The 25420-nt window shown below is 34.3% G+C and overlaps 1 protein-coding gene across 12 annotated transcripts in view; it reads right to left on the reverse strand.

Moving 5' to 3' along the window:
* SSBP2 (single-stranded DNA binding protein 2) overlaps positions 1-25420 on the reverse strand; it is a 240897-nt gene that overhangs the window by 49314 nt on the left and 166163 nt on the right. For 9 of the 12 annotated variants that reach the window (XM_006775496.2, XM_006775491.2, XM_015571601.1 and 6 more), the window contains one exon: positions 8237-8296. The exons of the other annotated variants lie outside the window; for them this stretch is intronic. In XM_006775496.2, the coding sequence (XP_006775559.1) occupies positions 8237-8296 (60 nt within the window). The remainder of the gene's footprint in view (positions 1-8236; positions 8297-25420) is intronic. 12 annotated transcript variants of the gene reach the window in all.

Consider the following 25420-nt stretch of genomic DNA (forward strand, 5'->3'; position numbering starts at 1 on the left):
CCTATATATTATTTTTAATTTCAGTCAGTGTATGTTTAATTTCTGACTGGTCCTTTTCCATTCTTTTGGCCTTCTCATTAAGATCCTTGAAGGTCTCACTAAGTTCCTCAGAGGTCTCACTAAGTTTCTCGGAGGTTCGTAGAAGATTCTTGAGTAGCCTTATAACTGTGGTTTTGAACTCTATGTCCTCCATTAGTTTGCTTTCCTCCATTTCTTTCATTTTTGACATGCTTTATGTCTCCGCATTTTTGGCTGACTGCGAGGAACCTGTGTCTATAGTGGAAGAACTGCTGTGCTGGAGACACCCTTATGTAGTAGGACTTGCTTCGTTGGGGCTTTGGTGCTCACTGAGTAAATCTAGTTTCTGACCCGAAGTACCCTGGCTCCTGGATCTCCAAGTCAACCACCAGATTTCTCCTCTTTGTTTGGAGTTTGGAAGTTTTGGAGCTCTCTGATTCAGCTGCAGTTTGTTAGGCTGCAAAAGCGCAGGTGCCTCCTTTGTGCCGCCAAGCACAACTTGGGAGGGGATGTAAATTGAGTAGGGAGGGGTCTCAGAGAGTCCCCAGGGTGGAGCAAACAGTAATGGTGTCCTCAGCCACTCCGTGACTCAGACCCCACACGTCCCCACAGCAACTATGATCCCTGCGAGCAGCTCTGTAAGAAAGTCACCCTCGCTCTCTGAGCCGCTGCAAGACAGTCCTGTTTCTCCCCGTAGGAGCCTGGGACCCCAGTATCTCACCATAAACGAGTTCAGTGGGTTCAAGAGCTTGTATCCCCTCTGATTGAAAAAAACTGTGCACCAAGGTGCAGCAGCCTCGCGCGCACCTCCGTACCTTTGTTGTTGCGCCTCTACCTCCTACTCGGTCTCAATGTGCCTTTTTCTTTCCTTCTAGTTGTAGAGCTTCCACTCGGTCAGCTTTCCCGCGGTTCTGGATGATAGCTGTTTTGTCTTATAGTTGTGGTTTTAATGTTGTTGTGGGGGGCAGCATGTACAGGTTTGTACCTTATGCTGCCATCTTGGTTCCCCCGTTTCTATTTTCTCCAACAGTGAGAAACCAACTTTAATTATCTTCAATATATTTTTTTTCTTCTTCAATATTTTTTTACTTGCTTGCTTAATCAATGTGTTTATTTGTTCAATAAAACCAATCTCACAACCACAACGGCCATTTGTTCTTTTTGCTATGTCTGTGTGATTCCCCTGCCTCCCTGCTTTTGTGGGATCTTATACCTCACTTTCATAGAACTTAAATATGATCATAGCTTGTTTTCTTCTCTATAGCTCCAAAAGGCTATAAGCTCTGAGAGAGTATGGAACCCATTTGTGCCTCTGGGCTCAGAATAACCAATATTTATTTAAGGAATAGGGTTTAAATTGGATAATTTTAGGAATCATCAGTGATAAAATCATAAGAATGGAATAGACTTCAAAGAGAAGGACAAAAAGATCAAATATATAATTATTTAGAAATACCAAAGAGAGATAAAAAAAGGAAACTGAAAGTGAATAGGTATGAAATTAAGAGGGGGACCAAGACCAACATTTCAGAAAGCATGAGGGGAGTTTCAAGAAGGAAGAAGTGGCCAACTCTGTCAAAAGTTATAAAGAAGCGAAATAAGTCAGACAGAAAGGTCAAGAATCATATGATTTCACTCAATGTGGGATATAAAACTGAAAACGACAAATGAACATACAAGAAAAGCAAACCACAGTATGGTGGTTACCAGAGGGGAGGAAGTTTGGGGACAAGTAAAGGTTAAAAGGGGTCAAATATATGAGGATGAAAGAAGATTCAACTCTGGATGGTGAACACACAATGCAATATGCAGATAATGTGTCATAGAATTGTACATTTGAAACCTATATAACTTTATTAATCAATGTCACCCCAATATACTTAATAAAAAGAGACATTTTTAGACAAAAAATGAATTAGGAGTACAGACTATATATGACTAATCAACATATAGCATTTTCAGTTGTGAGTTTGAAGTTCTTGCTTTTATAAGTCTCTAAGTGGTTAATTTTATACTCTGGACTTTGATTCTGAATTTCTAAATCTCACTGGACATGCCATGTTTTATCACAGGAAACCATTTTCTTCCAAAATCTGCTTTCTGTTGTTTATCTTGGACTATCAGAACAATTGACCAGTCTTTCTCTGTTTTTAGTCATCATTTAAAAAATATAACATAATCCTACAGCAATCTTGATCAATGTCATGTCTTTCAAAAGCCTGTCTTTTAGAATAAGCAAAATCTCTAACTTTTAAAACACTTTTATCAGTCCTGGAATGACAGACAAGGGCATCAACGGCATAATTGCTGCATTCTTTAAACCATTAGTATCAGGGAAAAAACAAATTTATAAATCTTGTTATCATTTTCATATTTTTTAACATGTTAAATGAACTCCATTCAGATTTGTTTAGTAAAAAACTTTGGCATATATCATTCGGTCTATAAAGATCTTCACTCTGACAGACAAAATAATGCTCATGATGGAGGTGTTTAATAATAACCAGCATAATATTAACAACAATGGACACTTGTGAGGTGGTATATTTGCATCAGGAATTGTGTTAAGCTCTTTATATTTATTATTTCATTCAGTGCTTACAACAATACTATGAGGCTATTATTAATTCTTTTTTATTATGACAATCTGAGCTTTAATACATTAGTAATCTGTTTATTTGTCTATAGTTATACTATTGTTACGTAGCAAAGCCAGGGCTAAAATCAGATCAACATACTCCAAAAGCTTTAAATGATAAGCTTTAAATTCTAGAATTTAAAAAGGATTAAATAATACAAAATTTATTAAAACAGAAATACTTAAATGAAAGAATTTCTTTTTAAAAATATTTTTTATTCATTTTGAGAGAAAGGGGGAGAAAGAGAGAAACATCTATGTGAAGGCGAAACATCCATCAGCTGCCTCCTCCATGCCCCCCCACCAGGGTAGAATTGGCAACCCTTCTGTGCACAGAATGATGCCCAACCAACTGAGCCACACTGGCCAGGGCAGGAATTTCTTGATCCAAACAAGAATTATTTCATTGACAAAGAACATGAAATCAAAGCTAAGCCTCTCTAGGAATTTGAGATTATGGTGTATATTTCCTTGAATATCACCATATAGTCTACTCATAGAGACTAAATATTTAATGATGAGGGAAAACATTTATTAATATTAAAAGTTTTATGATATAATTCAGTGAACAGTTTTAATGTACCCAAATTTTTAATGGGCCTCCTCAATTATTTGAACAGAAATAGAATAATATAACCAAGAAAATTTAGAACTAGAAGGGATTTTAGAAACACCTGAATCCACGCTCATTTGACAGGTAAAAAATACCAAGACCCAGGTTAAGTGACTTGCTCCAAAATGACTTGCTGGGCATTGCTAGCATTTGCACCTAAAATGCTTAACACAATTAAGGTCCTTTCGAAAACATCATTGTCTTTTTAAAATTTTTTATAAAAAGGCAGTATGAATCGAAAAGATATTGAAGTACAGAAATATTATAGTCAGTGTAGCAAGATATTTGTCTCTAAAGCACAAGTCATCATTTGATATATTACTTTTCTCTGTTTCTCAGTTTAGCCCTTTGCCACATGTGGCTATTGAAAATAATTAAAATGACTAAGTTAAATTTTTTGTTCCTCAGTCACTCTGGCCACATATCAAGTGCTCACAGGTGCTCAGAGCACTGAAGCTACTGCATCTGACAGTGCAGACTCAGAACATTTCCATCATCCCAGGCAGGGCTGCATTAGAATGCCAGGTCCACAGAAGAGAGATTTTCATTAGTTTGTTTACTGATGTGGCCCCGCATCTGAAATTGTGCCTGGCACATAGTAAACCTCAACAGATATTTGTTGAATGACTGAATATTTCTAAAGGAGATTTTGTACAACTCTATGAAATGTCCAATAAGAAATATGGCAATGCAATTTTTTCCTCATTGGCTTACATCCTAAAAGGATGTAACAAAACAGCTGTAAAAGAATTAGATATGTTTTGAGAAAAATAGTAAAGTAGTAAAAAAAAAAAAGCTCTATATAACTGTAACTTAAATTGAGTAAGACTGCACAGCATTCACTATGTAAATTTTTCTTGGTTTGGGAAGAATGAATTTCTTTTTGTCAGACACTGAATTTGTTAATTTCCTTTGTCCTACAAGAGTAGAAACTAGTTGGAAATACATATATTCAAGAATATACTCATAATTCAAATTCATAAAGAAATAACACATTTTGCTTTTTTAGATTTCACATAGTAATTTAAATACACTAATAGTATAATTATCACTAAGAAACAAATAAATAAGGAGATCCCAGTTGATAGAAAGGGATCTTTTTGAACTGGCAAAGAAACTTACTTTATGCTTTCATCATTAACCACTAATTTATGTTAAACACATGGAACATATTTAATTTTTAAAGTTAGAGATTTACTGTAGTTCTCCTCTTTACAGTTTTAGCTATAAGACTCCCGCTATTTATTTACTCAATGTAGAGCATATTTCTCTTTATGCAGCTGAAGTCTGTCTCTTACCTTTTGATATCTTCATTAAATAAAAGTCAAATTCTACACATGAAAAATTTTACAAAGAGAATTATTGATAAAGGAAATGCCAAATAGCATTTATCCTGGGTAAGAGAACTTGTGAAAAAGAGTATGTAAGTATGTAACTTGTTTAAAATACCTTGGTTATATGGGACTATAGTAAATTTATTTTCAGTATAAAAGTAAATGTCCCACTGATTTTTTTTTCCTGCTCAAATGCCAGCTGATTTTTTCTGAAAAGTGATGAAGTAAATCCTTCTTAAGATTTATCTATACTCAGCATCCATTATATTTTCCTTATATTGTAAAAACAATACATTCAATATTAATAAAGGATAAATTAATAAAGGATAAATACTGAATAACCAGAATATATTTTTTTATAATCACAAATTATTACCTGCTCAATACAAACTTTAAAAATAAAAAATCATTCATAATTTTACCACTCAGAAATAAAGGATATGGTTCTTATACTCTTTGTGACAAATGTATGTTTATAGATGGAGGCACATGAGTGGAGGAAATTCGCTGAGTATGTACAGCAAAGGTGTTGTACTATATACATCTTGTGCTTTCTTTTTCACATTTATTAGATCATAAACATTTGATCATATCTATAAATTTAATTCCATAGCATGCCCTTTAATAGGTGCATACACTATTCACCATTTAGGTATACCATAACTTATTTAACCACTTATCTATTATTGAACAAATATTTTTGAGAGTTTCAGCATAATAGTTAGATTTTATGTGCTTTTGAATACCCAATTCAGCTTTAAAATATAAAGTTGTCAATAGCATTAATTATGTGTTATTTCTATTCACATACCTGTTGACAGAGTTTTAGGAATGGTCAGAAATAGAGTATAAATTCTCAAAATTCTATAGGATCAATAAGTCAATAGTTTATTCTTGGTGTCACTCATTAACAGTCTATTATTTCTGGCTGCCTTGGTTTTCTCAGCATGGTGTTGAATGAATATTGTGAATTTTTCTGATTAGACATTTTATCTATGAGGAGGATAAAGACCTGCTCTACTCCAGGTTGTGGACACTTCAACACCAATGGCCCATTCTGAAAGCTGAACTAATTCCAGTGTAAAATTGTATAGTAAAAAATGGTTTTTGAACTTAACATCTGTGCTTCATATGTTTTCTCATGTATATTTATTCTTTACCAAATTGTATATTTTTGTAAGTTGACTTCTGTTTCATCATTTTAGAGATTCCTTCACATACTTTTTTGCATAGTGATACTATACCATATTCTAAATACTCAGTCCTATGAATATACAAACAATATAAATATAAACTATTATGAATTTAGTCCAGAACCATGAAAACCATCTCAGGAGACCTTCTATTAAAATCTATAGTCTAATCATTAAAAATTCTGAAGGATCTGTTTATTAAAGGGATGTCTATTAACATATTCCAAATGAATAGTCAACACCATTGAAGAGGTTAATATTTCACTTTTTATTTTCTTAGGCATAATCTATCAATAAAACAAAATTTCATTAGTTTATGATCACTATAAATGAAGATCAAATAAAAACTATTTAATTTTTTGTGTTTTTGTATACATCATTTGAATTAATCACCAAAAACAGTTTTGCCAATATCTACTTTAATGACTACATAATGAAACTGAAGAACCGTTTTGTTGCTTGAAAGGGTCATGCTCCTAAATAGGTTAAACATTTCCTAAAACTGTATGTTTACACTATTAACAGAACTAATATACTTAGAAAATTATTATTGAAAATAGTATAAATGTAAATTATTATAAATTTGAAAGTTAGATGTTTGAATTAATGAAGTTAATTAAATATCTGTTGTTGGGGGGATGAAAAAGGAGCCACTCACAGAAGAGTACAGTTGTTTTAAAATATCCTTAGGTAATGATTTTGAAATTCTTGAGGAAAAAGTGCCTGTATCACAACTCTTTATTACCTTTAACTCTTTAATTGCCCCTTTTATAAATCCAGACATATTATAAACTTGTTCTTTAAAAAACTCTAGATTTACAATTCCACATGCCCACAAACAATCCACTCCTCTTCCTAAAGTGTTTCATTTTGTCAGTCTCTATAGATACAGAGCCTAGCACAGTATCTTATAAATAGCCGGCATTTCAACAAGGTCAAATGGATGCAACTCCAATGATTCTGTCAGATTTTCATTATTGATATGGAATACATGAAGTTAAAAATTCTAACAATACACTACTACAAGACATTCACATTTCTTTTAGAATTTCAGGAACCTCTTAGATGTATGTAACATACAAACTTATGGATGGGAAGTCTAAAACAGCATGAAGACTTCAATAAAAGGTGCAATTTCTTGTTTTGAAAAGAAACTTAAAAGACTCAGGCGCCTATTTAAGCAGACATGTCAATATATACAGGTTCACCCACAGAGAAAACAAAACTCCCATGTGTTCGAACACTTGGCATCTGTGCACGTCCCTTTCTTATTTCATGCATGTTCCCACAGCCCTATGTTCTGAATGCAAATTCAGTCTGGAGGAGAAAACTCCTCCAGCTGCTAATGTGAGGACTTCCAGCTCTGCTTTAAGGCTGTCCCCAGGAGTGGAAGGGGTGCTGGCACTCCTTACTGTGCACCAGAAGCAGAGAACCAGCGAACTAGGGCACTTCAAGGACACTGCATAATTTCAGTAAGAGTTGAGAGAGACGCAGACTCTGTTGCTATAAAATGTATTAGGAAGCACAACTTTCTTATCTTGTTGGTCAGGAAGGAAAGTGAAAATAAAGCGTAAGAATGAAAAAGAGAACTTATTCTGATAACGGGTTTACTTTAAATCTGGGAAAATGCTGAGGTATACAAATAACAGAATTAGAGAAAGTGACAAAACAATTATCTTGACATAACTATTCCATATGGTTAAACATTTCATTTCTTCTTGTGTTATCTGTATCCTAAAATTAAACTATAAACTTCTTCAAGTAAAAATTACACTTTATTTGCTTCAGCGAATAAATATTTATGATGCTGTTTAAAAAAAAAAACTATCCAAGGACAAAAGTTTATAAAATCTCAGAGCTTCTTTTTGGTAAAATGTTGGAAGAGCCATTGTTAATTATTTATGAATAAAGCTAACCCTTCTAGAAGCAGCTAATTATATGTCTGGTTTGTCAATTGGGAAAAATTGATGTAAATGTTATAGCCATGATACTGAAAACATATTTGAAAAATAAACCAAAGTATGTGCATAGAAAAGTGTATTGTTATCCTTTAAATGAGAACATAACCAGCATTTATGAAAACTATACATATTTAAAAATTAGGTTCAAAGTACATGGTCTACTCCAAGAGTCAGCGAACTTTGCTTTCTCTCTCATGATCACTTGATTTTCCTTTGAAGCCATAGACAATACATAAATGAATTAAGTGTGGCTGTGTTCCAATGAAACCTCATGTGTAAAACAGTCATCCAACCTATGGGTCATAGTGGTCAACCCTTGAAGTAGATTATATATTACTAGTAGTAGCATTAAATGGGATAAAGGGTAATTTAATATTTTCATAGGTAAAAAATACTTGTGACATTTTCCAGATATTTATTGATTCTTAAAAAAACAAACAAACGAATGAACAAAAACTTAAGTAGCACATAAATCTTACCTGGTTAGGTATCCTCAATGGGGGCCTTGGACCTCCAGGGTACCGAGGTGACATAAAAGGCTATTGAAATAAAACAAACAAATAAACAAAACCAACCAAACAAACACATAAAAAAACAGCACACTGTAAAATACGGATCTGAAAATAAACTGCTTTAAAATTTTTTAGAATTATACAAAACACAAATCAATTTACTTCCATATGTGATTGCTTTCAGTAGAATAAATGCTTTGAAGAAAAATTACCATTATATTTTATTTTTCTGTAGCTTATCTGGGAAATTTTCTGAGAAAACTGTAAAAAACACCAAAATGACTAAAGTATAGTAAAACAATTTTTAAATGTGAATTATTATTAAGGTAATGATATCTAATTGGCAAAAAGAATTAAGAAATTTAGGCAACTGAAGCTCAAGGACTTCAGGAAGAGGCTTACTGGCTACATCATTATACAAATTGGGTTCTAAGTATATGCTTTTGACTGAACTATCCAGTTTTGTTATCAATTTCCTTTAATAATTTTAAAGTTGCCAACTTTCTTCACCCTTTCTTTTGTAGTTCTGTTTAAAATGATAAAAATATTTCTTTTCTAAGAGTCACTGTGGTAAAAAGAGCTTTGGCTTTACTTCATCAAGGGTTTCTTGTGATTCAAAATTGATTATAAATGTTTAAAGTTGACATTTTTTATATATTTTGAGCCTAGCAGATTATGAAGTGTGTACTTTTAACAAAAATTGGTCTCATATTAAAATCCTATTCAACTTATGTTGTTAGATGAATCAGAAACTGCTTAAGATATGTTGACTCTATTAGTCCAAGAACCATCTGAAAAACATTTTAAAAGTATCATTTTAGAGATTAGTCAATGTTGAGTGGAAGGAGAATATTTTTCATCACTCAGATTTGGGCACCAAAATTTTTGAAGTTATTCCTAAAATTGTTAAAAATTCAATGTTTATTATATTTTTTATAAAATAATTTTGTCTACTTATATCACAATACATAACTTACTTGAATATAAGATTATTCCTTTCATGGAATATAAGCAAATTATCAACTATAAAGTGTTGAATATTATAAAGTAAAATATTAAGAATGAAATAATATAAGTTCATTAAGAATGAACTAATATAAGTCAATTTAACAAAGGCTTGGGCAAGCCAGATTTATAGTACTTTATATAACTAAATTCCACATTTATAATGTATTTTCTAAAAACACTTTTAGAAATTAGGTCTGTAGTTCATGGCTACATATATTTCCCAGGGCTATTTTAAAAGTAGCATCTGAAAAATAAAATCCTAACATATTTAGGCTATAAAGCATTTTTAATATTAAATTAGTGCTGTTATGACATAAGCTCTTAATATTCAAATTGATCCTTAAATTAAGTTATCTATTAACCATTTATGTCCTCAACTGCTTACTTGTTGAGGTAATGACACAGCAGCAGAACTCAAAAGAGTTTGTATACTAGCAACTGAGAATATTCTATACAAATATTTGTACTTTACTATTCAGAAGTTAATCTACTTTCAAATATAATTTAAGATAGTAAAACAAATTTAAATTATTTATGGTAAAATATGAATCTAAGAGATTACCTATAACAATATAAATTCCATCTATGGACAGACGTGAATACTTCCTACTTTAATAACCTCAGAAGAGTCACTTCTTCAAAAAAAATCCTTGGCTATGAAATGTGCTTACTCTTTATATTTGGTGCAAAAAAAATTTGTTTTAATAGTTTGGGCATCAAATACTTGCAGAAAGGTGTCATGAGGTGAATCAATATTTTAATTGGAAAAGCCTTCCCCTTGAAAAAGTTATTCTTGTATGTGCAAAACACATTTGAGTAGAAGTCAAAGCTCTGGATTCTAGCTTTTGCATTCCTACTAATTAACAGAGGGGCCTGAGCCAATAACCTTCCCGCGCTTTAGTTTTTTCAACCTTAAAATGAGTGAGTTGGACTAGATGATCTCTAAAGTCCCTTAGAAAAATTAACAAAATAAAACCCATGATTCTGTGTTGATTAATCCCAGCACAACCTTTAAGTATAAATATTAGTATATTGTAAATATCTATAAGTATTTGAAGTGTGTGGGAATGGGGAGGGGTCGCGGGGGGGGGGGGAGTTAAAAGCATATGCTCCTAAGGCACAAACCACCTTTATTGAGGAGCTGGAAAAACTTATTTCCATTTCCAGAGAAAATGGAAAACCCACTTGAAGAAAAAAATACTCCAACAAACAATTATGCTCTTTGTTCAGAGCAAATGTCAATAGGGAGAATTTTAAAAGCTGTTCTTATTGATTAAAAGGTGTGCTAGAGGTTAGTTCATTCAACAAATATTTATTAAATACCTATGAAGGCGCTGTTCTAGTGGTTGGACATATCAGTGAATAAAGCAGATAAAGATCACTGTCCTCTGCTTAGGATTTTTCAAGGTTCCCAGTTTTGTAATTAATAGGAGAAAGAATTTTCTGGGAAAATTGTTTTCTACCACCAGTCCACTAATCTGGAACAAATAGAATGTTCTCTTCACCAAATGGCAAGTATCGATGAAAACTCGAAGAAAATAATATTTCAATCTGGTGCCTTCCCTCAAAAGTCATATTACATCATCCCTCGTTTATAGAGCTATTAAAAAGTTTTCCAAATTGACAAAATTCATGGAGTAAGATTCTTTATATGATAGAGTAGTATAGTTAGCACTGTGACATATGGAAACTACATTTACAGGCATAAATTCTTGTTTCTATGTTTTTAAGTTGTCTTCCCAGAATGAATGGGATAACTCAAAGTGAATAAAAATATATACAAAGTCAGAAAAATCAATAAATATTTGATGACAAAATGATAGGGAAGAAGACTAACAAATACAAATCAAGTGTCCATCTCATTTCCTCAAAATAGTCTTTTAAAGAACAACACAACATTTATAATCATAATTTACTTCAGCATAAATGCCATTCAATTTTAAAAGATTATTAGTTTCCATTATATCAAGAATTATTCATGGACTTTTACACTTCTGCTTTTCTTACATTCTATTTTGTAAGGAGAGATTTTCTTTTCTTCATTGCCCTTTCTGCTAGTGCGATGTAGTAGTCTCCCTCTTACATGGTCTTCCACAGGCAACTTAGTGTTTTATCTCAATCCCTAAGATCAGAAGCAGCCAGTCCTTCCTCTTTCCCCGCACTAGTTGGAGGTAGATTTCTCAGTCCAATTCTTTCCTTCTCTGAAGATCCCAGACCTCCCTCCAAGGGAATGGTTTCATAAATAATTTACCAGTACTGAAATTACAGGTGATAAGGACCATTTTAGGCCCTCACTCCTTTCAAGATCAAAGTAGACATCTTACATTGCTCAAATGTTGTTAACATTTTCTAACATTAATAGCTTTTAAAAAACCTATAAATATGATTTATCCACAGCAGAATATTCTCTATTTCTTGAGAATACTCTGTATTCTCCTTTCTCTGCCAAGTAAATTTCTATTAATCCTCCAAGGGCCAGTTTAAATGTCACTGCCTCTTTAAAGAATCTTCCTAGGCTCCTTTCCCTCTACTTCCTTTGCACATTGTTCACACCATGTCATAAAGTACACTGCGGGGAGACATGTGCCTTGATATGTAGAAAACCCACTTCAGAGGAAAGAACACAAAACCGTATCAGGCAGTCATCACCTTAATGTGAGGCGGCAAAATGTAATTTATCCATAAAATTGGTATTTCCTAGATCCTTAAAATTGATGTAGCAATGTATAAATCACCTTAAATCATATTTTAAATATTCAACATGACTTTAGAACCCTTTAACTCTTAGTGTTTAAGAACAAGTTGATACAGAAAATTTTTAATCATTAATAAATAAAAGTTTTTAAAAAATACCAATCATTTAACCACTTTCAATATACTATGTTTTATTTTATGAGCATAATTTAGAACATATCAGTGATGAAGAGTAGAATAACACTAACTTCTTTAGAGGGAACAAATGTAGCATTTAGTTTATGCTCCTGAAAATTTAGAAGTCTGAGGTATTTTCTAAAGTATATAATTATGCACAATTTATGTAATTCAAAGTAATTTTGAACTTTTTTGAGGACAAAATTATTCATGTGCAATTTGCTTCTAATTTTGAAAAGAATAATGAATAATATCTTTCTAAATGACTAAAAGAAATACTACACAATTACCAAGTTTAAAAAAATATGAACTTCAAAACAACTTAGCAAATGAACACTCACTTCAAAAATGACTTCTTCACAAAATCCCTTGAAGTTTTACAAGTTCTTTATTGTACAATTATAGTAAAATTGGAATTTTATAATTTTATTTGAATATGCCCATTGTAGAGTAGAAAGTTTTGCTCTGTAGAGTTTAATAGCTTATTTCATGTATAACAGACCAAATTTCTTAACTAGCACTTTAGTTTTCTTACTGCTGTAACATTCTACTGCAGCAATACATTTATAGAATAAAGGCAGGTACACATACTTCATTCTTACAACCAACTGACCACAAATAAATTGTCTGACTTTGCACTTCTTCCTAGGCCTCCCAGCAACTGTGCAACCATTCACTTAATGTAGAATTTTTTACCCTGGCTACCACTCAACCATGAAAAGCTGAAGAGGCAGTGGTATTTCAGGTAAGCAAGTTAATTTGCATAGAAAGCACTAATTAGCATGTGATCTGGATTTACTGGAGGAAGAGAAATGTGACAACTGAAATAAATACATTCACTAAGCTTTATCTCTCTTTTCTTGAACATTTTTGGTGGAGCTTTGACACTATATGTAGTCTTAGTAGTCTGTGTTTTGAAAGTCAAATGTCAACAGGGAATAGTAGAAGCTGGGTGGGGAATGGTGGTAAATGGATGTGGTATTATTAGAAGAGTTTCATCATTATAATCAAACTGTTCATTATAATGTGATAACTTCTAATGAGGTTTCGAAAGGAAGCAGTTAGCACATTCTGGGAGAGCATGTACAGAGTAGCATTCAATAAATATCTGGTTGGTTCCACAGCTGGCTCATGGACCCAGTGAATGAGCAACACTGATGGAAGACTGTAAAAACCAGCAAAAGATGTAATAAAGCTTGGTTCTCGTGTATAAAATCTCACCTGACCAGTTTATTGTCTTGTTAAAAACAGCTAGTATCTATTGATATGATAAACTGTAAGCCACAGTATTGGCATAGTATACCTGGTGTTCTAGGGAAAATGCTTATAAAATATGTATAGAGGGAGAAATTCTGCTGGCTTAAGTAGGATACATTTTATCTCCCAGAGGACCTAATAAAAGTAGGCAATGAACAAGTGTTGGAGAGACCGAGAAGATACTGAATTATAATTACAATATACATATCAACAACATATAAGAGAACTTACAATATAGATGAGTAATAAGGCCCTTTATTCTATTCTACTGCTTTCAGGTTTATCTTACTATTTCTGGGGTGCAGAGCTTGAAATAATAATTCTTAGGCAGTTTTATAGAGTACTAATATTTAGTCATAACTCTTTGGCAAAAAGAATGTCAGCTTAATTTAGGTATGATTTGGTAAAGAAAGTATGGTACCTTAGTGATCTTTTTCTGAAGCATAGACCAGCCAGGAAAACTGCTAAGAACTCCGTATAGCAGCTTATCTCACAGTTTGTCTCATAAAGTGCTGTGTTTATACATGAGACAGTCTTTGCAGACTACACTATCAAAAAGCTATAATTCTTAGGTCTCAGAAACATGTTTTAGCTGAAGGGGAACAAAGTTTGTCACTCCAAAATATACCTCTTTGAGGTATTGATCATTTTAAGCTGGTTATTTTTAAGAAATTGAGACTCAGGAAGAACCTTCGATCTTCCCCCTAACTGCCTAAAAGAGAATTAGATAGAGGACCTGCTCCAGGAAGGGAGCTCTGATAATAGGTAACAATGGGACACAGAGGTAAGTTTAACATGAAGTAGTATGTGATAGGGAGGAATCTAGCAAGGTCCCTTTGATCAAAGTACTCTGTGTCCCATTGTTAAAGATGGCCCAAACATTTATTTTCCATCTCCATGTGAATTGTGAATTGCCTTCCTCCCTTGTGGAGCCTCAAACCATTACCCCCCACGCCCCCACCCCGCGCTGCCCCCCATCCTTTCTCCTTAGCTCAATATGACATATAAAACTCAACTGCCTGGTTTCCTCAGGTCTCATATTGTTATGGAACCCTATATTACATATGTAGTAAATTTGATTTTTTCATCTGTTCATCTGTCTCATGTCAATTTGATTAGACCAGCCAGAAGAACAGGGAAAAGAGAGAAAATTTTCCCTTCCCCCACAGCTTATATATTTTCTTTCCATTAAAAAAAGGCTCAGATTTGAGTAAGAACATTAGACATTTGCTGTCTTCATATCAAATTGTCTTTAGCACATAACCCTCTTGAGTCCAAAAATCTGTTAGAAAATGGTTATTTGCCAAAAATTAATCAGCATTTAGGCAGAAACACAAAATACAAAGTAATATAGAACTTGAAAAATATTCCATTGATTACATAAAGATCAAATATCTAGCTTATTGGTCCTGGGCAGGCATGGCTTTAGACACATTTAATCTTTCTTCTGATATTTCGATGTACTGTTTTAAGCAGACAGAAGGGAATAAGACATACTCTATGACAAAAATTATTCTAATATCTTTCAAGGGAAAAAACTCCCAAACATAATTTTAGAAAATGATAAATATGATGGGTTATGATTATTTACCTATAGTCCTGGAAAATTAATATAAATATATCCACTGTAAGATTTATCCAAAAGCATAAACTTAAAACAACTAAATATTACTTTTATTCAGTCTGTGTCCATTTTTTTAGTTAATGCACAGTTCTCTTTGCTGTGCATGATTTTCCTATACAGATTTCTATTCTCTATTTTGCTATTCTATATTTCCCTTAGGAGACAATCTTTTTTCTTAAGTGTGTTGTTTCTTAAAGTCATGTGTTACTGAGAATATTATTTTGAAAAATCATTACAGAATGTTGTGACTTAACATTTCATTTCAGACATCTTATACATAGTAAGAACATTCACATATTTTTATATTTATAATTCCATGAGATGCTTTGTGAGGTTTCTTCATGAGTATTTTTTTCTGTAGAAAAGTAATGAAGCCTAAATTATGCAGCAAATGAATTTTGTCAAAGTTACTTTACAATTTATGTATTTTAATTGGTCTAGTTTCTTTTCTGTTTTTCATGACAATCTCCATCAGACATTACTGACACCCTAGTGAATAAGACACTCTTGATTAACACATTTTAATTCCAACTAGTATTAAACTAATTTAGCTCACAAAATGACATACTTGTGCTGGCATATTCTGCTGATAAGCATAAATATGTAGTTTATGTCTCATACATCTTAGATATTCTATCATCATCAACACAATTAAAGCAACTCATAAAGCGACTGCAAAATATTAACAGATCCAGTTTCCTAGATGTTATTTTGGCAATTCAGCACTGAGTTATACTTTTGATATGGATAAGCATCAAAATTGCTAATTTACATTATGGGCCTTTTCAAAAAGATTCTATTTCTGAAGCCTTCATTACTATATGTTAGATACAGGTGTGTGACAATGGACTTGTGGATTGTAAATGGGGACTATGCTGGCTGCTGGTCTAATAAACTATGTAAGTTTGATGACAGTCTACAAAAACTTTAATATTTTGTTTTAGATTAATTTATACTCACACACACACACACACACACACACACATTTTTCTGGTGTCCATGGGACAAGTAGCTGGAATCCTATGCTAAGTCAGCTCTGTGCTGCCTCCCGCTGCTGACGGAAGTCACAAGGACAGATCGGCCTTAGTGTATTAAAAAACAATAACACTACGGGTATGAAAAGGAATATTTGAGATTTATCATTTAGGATAAATAATCACTGACTCAACCAAAAAAGAAGTTAAAACAATAATTTTTATAAGCCACTCTTAATTTTTCATTAAAGAATGCAAAAGTGTACCCTTCTTTGTTTTCCTCATTTTATAGTCAGACTTCCATCTAAACTCGCCAGATGCAAGTGTGTGAGACAGATCGTTTACCTAAATGTTCCACTGCAAAAGAAAAATGCTACTTTGCCTGATCCTTTGAACATCGTGATATGTTAGGAAAATTTCTACTGATTAAGAGTGCCTTCAAATTCACATGCAACAATAACATTTGTTAAAGAAACTGTCGTATGGGGTTGGTGTTCTGATACAAGTGTCAGATTATATACAGGAGTGGGAAAAAGTAGATTTACAGTTTTAATACAAATAAATAATACAATAATTAATAAACAATAGAAAATAAACTCTGTTTCGTGTACTCACAACTGTAAACCTGCTTTTGCTCACCACTGTATATTTTTACTTTCTTTAGAAATAAAGTGGTACTCTCATATTCACTTGGTTACTTACCTGTAAACATGAAGTCTGTACTTGAAATTACTCATGTCTAAACTAAATAAAATGGTCTTTCTACAGAACAGAAAGACTTTCTAAATTACTAGTGTGCCAAAAAGTCTTTTGAAAGTAGAGTTTACTAATTTGACTAACGTTAAAAAGTATAAAAATAAGATGAGCGAATTCAACTTGAACAAACTAAAGCTATTTCTCCATCTCCAATTTAAAATATACATTTTTGAATACGAGTGTCTTAAATAGATGTACAAAATAAAACTTATAAGACAAATTCAAGTAGAAAAATATTTACAGATGTCAAAAGTGTTTGTAATGTCAGAAATCGTTTATAGGATATAAAAATGACAGAAAACGGTATTCACATTTGGGGGAATTCTAAGTAATCAATTATTTTTACTCCTTCTTGATAAGTATCCTACTATGTACAAAGGACATCTGATTACTCTATTCCCTGGAATTATAACTTGGACTCCAGATTATACTTGATTGCTGGTAGATGGTTGACACCTGGCAATAGGCTATCCACACTCTCTTCCCACAGGTGCCCGCAGAGCTGTCCTTCGTGGGGAGGAGCAGTTTATGACAGCTGACACTTCACTCCCAGCAGCATTTCTCTGACCTCTCTGATCTCCCTCCAGCTATTGCCTCATTTCTCTTTCTCCTTAGAGCAAAACTCTTTGAAAGAGTTGGACATACTTGTTGGCTCTAGTTTCTTTCCAGCTTATCTGAGTCCACTTTTATGAGGGTTTTATCCCCTCACTCCTCTGAAACTGCCTTAGCAAGGCCATCAATGACCTTCTTGTTAAAGCCAGTGGTCAACTGTCAGTCCTCAACCAGTCTGGACTATAGCAGCATTTACACAGCGGATCATTTCTCTTCTCCTTGAAACTTTTTTTTTTTTTGGCTCCCAGGACAGCGCATTGCCTGGTTTTCTTCCAATCTCATGGGTTGCTCCTTCTCATTTTTCTTTGATGGTTCCTCCTCAGCTCCCTGACTTCCTAACATCAGAGTGCCGGGGATCCTTGTAGAGCTCCTATCTCTATCTATATTCACTATCTTGCTGATGTTATCCAGGCTCACAGCTTTAATTATCACCTCTATGCTAACGACTCTCCAAATTACATCTCTAGCCCAAGCCTTAAACATATAACTCCAAACGTTGATATCTTGTTCCCTATTCAACTTCATATGAATATCTAATAGCCATCTTAATCTTAAGTTCAAAATTAAACTTATTTCCCCTCACACCTCCTCTTGAAGTTTTACCTACATGAGAAATGTCAACTCCATATTTCCAGCTGAACAGGCACCCTTGATTTAGCCTTTTCCCTCCTAACACAAGTCCCAACAATCACCAAAATCTGTTAGCTCTAGCTTCATAATATATCTAGAATCCAATCATTTCTTACCATTGCTATCCTCTTAGTCCAGGCAATAATAATTTCTTGTCAGAATTTTGCAATGACATCCAAACTGGTCTCCCTGTTCCCATCCTTCCCTCCTACAGATTAATCTGGACATAGCAACCATGATAACCCTGTTCAAACCTTCTAATCGGAGTCAAACCTCAAATCCCTACAATGACCTATAAAGACTACCTGATAAGGCTTCCTGTTATCTAACACTTCATATCTAACTCTTCTCCTCAGCTGACACTCCACTTTAGCTACCCAGACCTTCTTGTCCCTGCAAAAAACCAGCCATGCTTTGAACTCAGGGGCTTTATGCTTTCCTGTCTCTCAGCCTAGCACAGTCCTCCCAGATATTGACTGCATGCTCCTTCATTTCCTTTGTGTCTTTACTTAATGGCATCTTCTTGACGAGTTTTCTGGCCACCCTACCCCAAATTTCTGCAAAGCTTCCTACTTTTCTTTTCGGTTTCATTTTTCTCCCTAGCCCTGGCCATCATCCAACATATCATATGTTTTAAAATATTTACTTTGTTTATTGACTATCTCCCTTAGTAGACTCTGAGTTCTATATGGGCAGGGATTTCTATTTATCTTGTTTACTGCAGTAGAAACTCTAGTGGGTGGGGGTGGGGGGTGCAGCAATATTTGTTGCTGAATAATACCAGCAATCTTAGCCAATGGTTCTCAAATTTCAGTTTGAAAGATTCATCTGTTAAAAACAAAACTAAACAACAGAACATAAAGGATTTCTAGTCCTACACCCCCACTCCCAAGAACATGGACACACTAGGAGTAGGTGACTTCCAGGACTCTCACATCCGCAGGCACAGAATACACTTGGAGAAAGTGCTCTGGACCCCACCTGCTGGGTCTCTTACAGGCTATCGCGTGGTGACCATATTCCTATAGAACAGGAGTGGACAAATCATGGCTCACGGGCTAGCTCTGGCCCACCACTCGTTTTTGTAAATAATGTTTTACTGGAATAGCCATGCTTATCAGTTTACATAGCGCCTATGTCTGCTTTTTCACAACAACGGAGTTGAGGAGATGTGCTTTCAAAGTCTAAAATATTCACTATCTGGCTTTCACATTTTATGGACCCCTGATACTGAATATAAAATAAGTTATTCCTGAGTACTACCTAATGATAAGCAATTTTTTAAAAAGTTGAAAGCATCCTAATGTATACTTAAGACAAATCTATCCCCCCTACATAGGAAATTTATATTATTCCTTATCTTTAATTTCTCAAACAATAGACCATTTTTATTTCTGTAACCAACCTTAAATAAAAAATTAAATTGTGCTATAAATAGCCTTTGCATGTTTGCCATTTGGTATACATATTGCACCCCACGGGGCTCTTATTAAAATTTCAGCACTCTGGGAAAATTTTCAGTTAGATATTTTTCAAAAGAAAAACTGTAATTTCAAATTATTTGAAAAATAGATTAACTCTCACCACAGGTAAAATTTTAAAATATGGTATTTTATTGTTTAATATTAAATATCGTTATACCTATAGCATGAAAGTGAAAGCAAACCAGTATTAGTCTAGGATGGCCAAGCTAACTTCTCCCTACAGAAGGGAAACACATAAACAAAAAAGAAGGATTTCTGAGAGAAAACTTTTTCATTCCATCCTGATAGGGAAACTCAGTGAAGACTCTAAGCCCGACTCTCCCTCCTCAGCTCTCTGTCCGTCCAGTCACTGCTGCAAGGACTTCAGTTGTTTGAAGCTGCAATTTGTTAAAAAGCTCACTTAGTTGCTCAAGCTGAGCAGTTTTAATTTATTTTAAAAGTTGAGGCCAGAAAAAACTATTAGCACAACTGCAGGAAAGCATTATCAAAGCCAGCTGTTAGGCCGCTTTTATCTTTATACTAGAGAAAGACCGGCTCTATTTTTAATATTTAGAATCTCTGCTCTTTAAAGTTTCAAAATTACATTTTGTAAGAAAATGAAACTTAATTTCTATTTCTTGAACTTTGATAGGTAATTTGATAAGTAAGTAAGCTTTCCCCACCTCCATTCTCTAAATCCCGGTGCATACAGTTCTGAGAAATGCCATTTTTATGTTGTAATTTTTAAACTATATATACATTGATAGTGTTAGTTCAGTAAGTCAGTTCTGCTTGAGATTTTCAGTATCTTATACAAACTAAGAAAAGATATTCAAACTAATCTTTTAGTTTGTTATCTAAGATCAAAAACAGTATCTACAACTTCTGGGAGAGGGAAAGGGAGTAGTTCCCGAGGTTAGAGTACTTCCCAAGACTAATTTCTGAAACAGCCATGGTCAGGAAGGAAAGAGGAAAGACAAACAAACCATTGGGAGTGAAGACAATATGAAGATTAATAACAACAGAAGGGAACTGAGAAGGCATGTAGACTATTTAACTATTGTATACATAATACAGTAAACCAGGTGCCAACTGATAATAAAATAGCTGCATTCTCAGAGTCTGATTAGGAATAGCAGAGCAGATGGGTATACTTAGTTATGAAGGTATCATCAAAATGCAGGGCTTATTTCCAGAAATAGGTTAAATAAATCGACCTCCAGAAACATTCAACCAGGGCTTGCCAAAACACTTCTTTTTGTTTTTCTTTTTCAGTTTCAAGTGTTAGATTAAATAACCATTTTTCTCATTTTTGATTCATTTTAACTTTTTTTCTTTTAACATATTGACTATTACCCTAAGCTAAGCTTTGTTTTTATCTTCATTGTAAGTGATTTATACTGAGCTTTTTCTAATCAATAATACCTCCGAGTAGAAAGGGGGATATTTCTTTCTAATTTGTGTTCTTATTGCGCTATTACTATGTCAAAGTGTTAGGTCAGCCTGCTATAGTGCAGTCTTTGCTAAAAATAAAACCTTTGAAAAACATACTCTGAAGAGCAGAGACATCTGCAAACCACCACTAGATGGCAAGGCAGCTTTACCATTGCTCACGTCATGCCTGTGAAGAAAACATGCCTTACAAACCTGCCGCTACATGTTTCCTGCCTTATCAGAGTTGCGATCAATTCAGATTTTAAAACATGGATGACCACCTTAATATGAAACTAAATTACTTGGTACACATTATCTTTAACAAGTATTTATAATTTTATTCATGTCAAAGCCTTAAATTTACAACCCAACACCAATAGACCATTAGTTTGCAACAGTTTCAGTTAAGAAAACTAAAGATTCAGGGACTATAATACAGTAAATGTATCAAGATGAAAATCAAAATAAAACATAATATGGTAACAATGAACAAAAGGCTATACAAAGATCAACATTAGATATTTACAAGTATATCCCATATTAGGTCTATGCTCAAAGATATCTACATCAGTATTTATTAAAATATTATATTGTGGTTTTATATAATAGATATATGTTTAGTAGAATGATAAAAACAAGATACAGGCGCAGCAAATGTGGCTCCATGGTTGAGCACTGACCCATGAACCAAGAGGTTACTGGTTGGATTCCTGGTCAGGGCATACACCCAAGTTTCGGGCTAGATCCCAGTAGGGGACATGCAGGAGGCAACCAATGCATGTTTCTATCTCCCTTCCTCTCTCTAAAATCAATAAAAACATATTTAAAGTTTAAAAAAAGATATAGTTTTCTTCTTAAAAGTTTTCTTATGATAAAAGGAAGAAAGGAAGGAACAAAGTATTTTCATCCCCTTCCTCCAATTTTTTTGGTTGAAACAAGAAATGTTCTTTTTTATTTTTTAATGTGGCATAAGTTATAGTAAATTCACAAGAGAAGTTTTCTTGTTACTCAAAACTATAAAATTATGGTACTACATAAGGTAAGAGAGTTAATACTCTTAATTTTTTTAAAGCACAAAAGAATGAGAACTTTTTTATTTTATGCATTTTATTAAACTATTTTGATTATTATACATAACAGAAGAAAATCTAATTGGTTCAAGGAACACTGCTGCCTACGCAATAAAATTATAGGAATCAAACTTTGCCTCTCTTTCAGTGAGAATGCTATGAGAATGAATAAATAGTAGATTGACTCTTTTAATACATAATGCACATTTGCTAGTATACAGCGAAACTTCTGAATAAGACTCTGGCACAGGGACAGGAGAGGCGGATTACAAACTCAGTTCTGAGTGCACTGAATCCATTTTGCGTACGTTCATCGCACCACAATACTGTATTTTCTTCCACTAACATTGACAAATGAACATACAGGCCAACGAACATTTAGGTTTGAAGCCTAGTAGAAATTCGAGAAAGTCTCCTTCCCTCTGACCCCATAGCAAGACTTCCCAATTGAAGAAAGTTGCTCTAAAACCCTTCGCCAGTCCCATGGTAGGTCACTTTGAGAATTTTAGGGTTTTGTGTATAAATTATTCCTTTGATGAAAGACTCAAAGTGAATAAATATATGTGACTGACTTTAAATGGCTTTATTTTACCAAATTGATACCTCCTTTGCATGCCAAACTATTCCCATTGATTTTACTTCATTGGTTTCCTTCCTACTCAACAACAGAAGCTCTCCCATTTCAACAAAAACATCTAAGTGTAAATATGAACAACGTTAATATATTTCACAAATAGAAAGACACTAATCTCAGGACTGCCTTACAGGATGGACTTGTTAGATGTATGAGGTATTAATCATAATTATTCACTTTAGAGTTTAATTGCTATTATTCAAATGGAGCTGTTACATAATCACAAACTTAGTTTGTGATAATTCCACTTGGTAATATATTTAAGTCAGAGATAGAAAAGAAGGGGCCTGTTTTGCAATGTTAACAGGGATAAAAAGAGTATGTTTGTCTATTTAGGAGAAATATTTTAATGTACTTCTTATGAAATGATCACATAGTAAGTCAAGTTCCAAACTACTAAATCCAGTGTTTTATATGCGACTTACATATTCTTTTTTTTTTTTTTTAAATATGGAACACTTCACGAATTTGTGTGTCATCCTTGCACAGGGGCCATGCTAATCTTTTCCGTATTGTTCCAATTTTAATATATGTGCTGCCAAAGCGCTCACCAAATTCTTCTTTCGTTAGTTTCACTTATTCATTAAAACTCTAATAGGCTTCCTGCTCTAGTCCCATTCCAGCTGCCCCCAAATAGGCTTTACACTTCTTCACTAAGGATGGGGATTTGAAACTATTCTCATACTCTAGGTAACTACTGAAGTTTAATATTTTTTTTGTAACTGAACTAGAAACTGGTGTTAGAACTTAAAATTATAATTGTTTGTTGCTATTTCTACTCAGAGAAGGCAGCTACTCTTCACTAACAAAGGGGATGGCCAGAATCATGCTGAAGTATGGCCCAATCACAGTAGGAAACCAGTGCCAATATTTAGGAAATACTTGAGTAGTCTGATCCAAAAGATCAGACTATGTACCAAAAGACACATCCTATTTCTTTTTTAAAAGTTTGATAATTTGAATTATTCAATATTTCAGAGAGATATTCCTAGGGAGACTGGACATATTTCAACCTGTTGAACAGGAAAAAGAGTATTTGGGATTAGCTGGAATGGTCTCTCTGAATAGAGGGATGACATGTATCAAACTCAAATATATCTAACACTTTTTCTAAGTCCTATCTTTCCTAAGTCAGATAAAAAAATTAAAATTTTCCAGAGGCCTAAAGTTGGAATCTCAGATTCATTATATTTTTTTAAAATTTTTTGATTGATTTCAGAGAAGAAGGAGAGGAAGAGAGAGATAGAAACATCAATGATGATAGAGACTGCATGTCCCCTTCTGGGGGCCAAGCCTGCAACTCGGGCATGTGCCCCGACTGGGAATCAAACTGTGACCTCCTGGTTTACAGGACTACGTTCAACCCCTGAGCCACGCCGGCGGAGCCTCAGATTCATTCTTGATTCCTCCAGCTCTTTTCTGCCCCAGTTTGGTTCACCGAGACCTAGCAAACATAACTATGAAATGCTGCTTCCTTTCCAATTAGTTTTCAACAGTTTCGGTTAAGAAGCTAAAGGTCCAGCCACTAGAATACAGTAAATGCCACTGCTCTTGAATATGTCCACAAACTGTCTTCTTTGGGCTACTGTAATAGCCAACCAACTGATACCCTGCATCCAGTTCTGTTGCGCTTGTTCGTCTTTTGAGTGTTAGTATGTTTGGAGTTCTGTTGTTTCCCCACTCACTCTCTCATTCTGTACTTCCCCCCTGGGACAGTTAATAAAGGCACTGTGGATTCAAGTGCCCTTAATATGATGATAATCCTGCAATTTTTATCTCTAGCCTAGATCATTCTCTTAGGCTTCAAACCTGTAAATTCACAGGTCTAAGAGATATCTCTTGGAGGTCCCACAGAAACCTCACCTGTTCACCTCAATCCTACTCCTCATTTGTGGTCCCAATCTCAGAAAATGAAACCTCCACCTGCCCAGGTGAGAGCCAGAAACCAGATACTAGTCTTGGGTTCTTTCACTCATAATCTCGCATTTATTTGTCACTCATATCTGTTCATCTTCTCCATACTCACTGACACGATCAGTCCAGGCCATCATTAAATTTCCCCTGGATTACTGTATCAGACTCCTAAATCGTCTCCCTACCCTCAGGCTTGTCCCACTGCAATCCTGGCTACACACTGCAACTGGTGTGATTTTTCTAAAATTGCAAATATAGACAAGCTTCTCTCCTGCTTAAAATCCTTCAATAGCTTACTGCTGCCCTTAAGATCAAGGTACAAATGCATAACTGATCTCTATAAGGCTCCTCAGGTTCCTCTGGAGACTCATCACTAGCCACTGCCCCTTTAGCTAATTAAGCTCTGGTTTTACATTTGGTCTCTCGGCTTTCCACTCTGGGTCTTTGAAATTCTTTTTCCTCTTCCTGGAATATTCTTTCTCTCTGTCCCTGCCTCCTTTGCCAAACTCATCTTTAGATGCCAATTGGATTTCATTTACTATTTCCCTGAAATGCCCCTCCCAAGATTGCTCCCAAGATTGGGTTTGGCAGCCTTCTGATTTGCTCTAAGAGAACACTCTATTCATTTTATATGGCCATGTTGTTTCTATACTCTAATTGCGCTCTCGCTCTCGCTCTCTCTCTCTCTCTCTCTCTCTCTCTCTCTCTCTCTCTCTCCTCACCACACCATGAGTTTTTTGAGGGTAAGGGCTTTGTATGTAATTGTATCAATATTGCCTAACAAAGCCTGATTGCACTCTAAGGTTTGAATTCAGGTCCTTCTAAAACAGTGGTTCTCAACCTTCTGGCCCTGTAAATACAGTTCCTCATGTTGTGACCCAACCATAAAATTATTTTTGTTGCT

Source organism: Myotis davidii, unplaced genomic scaffold (assembly GCF_000327345.1).
Source record: "Myotis davidii unplaced genomic scaffold, ASM32734v1 scaffold44, whole genome shotgun sequence".
In the NCBI taxonomy this organism is placed as follows: domain Eukaryota; kingdom Metazoa; phylum Chordata; class Mammalia; order Chiroptera; family Vespertilionidae; genus Myotis; species Myotis davidii.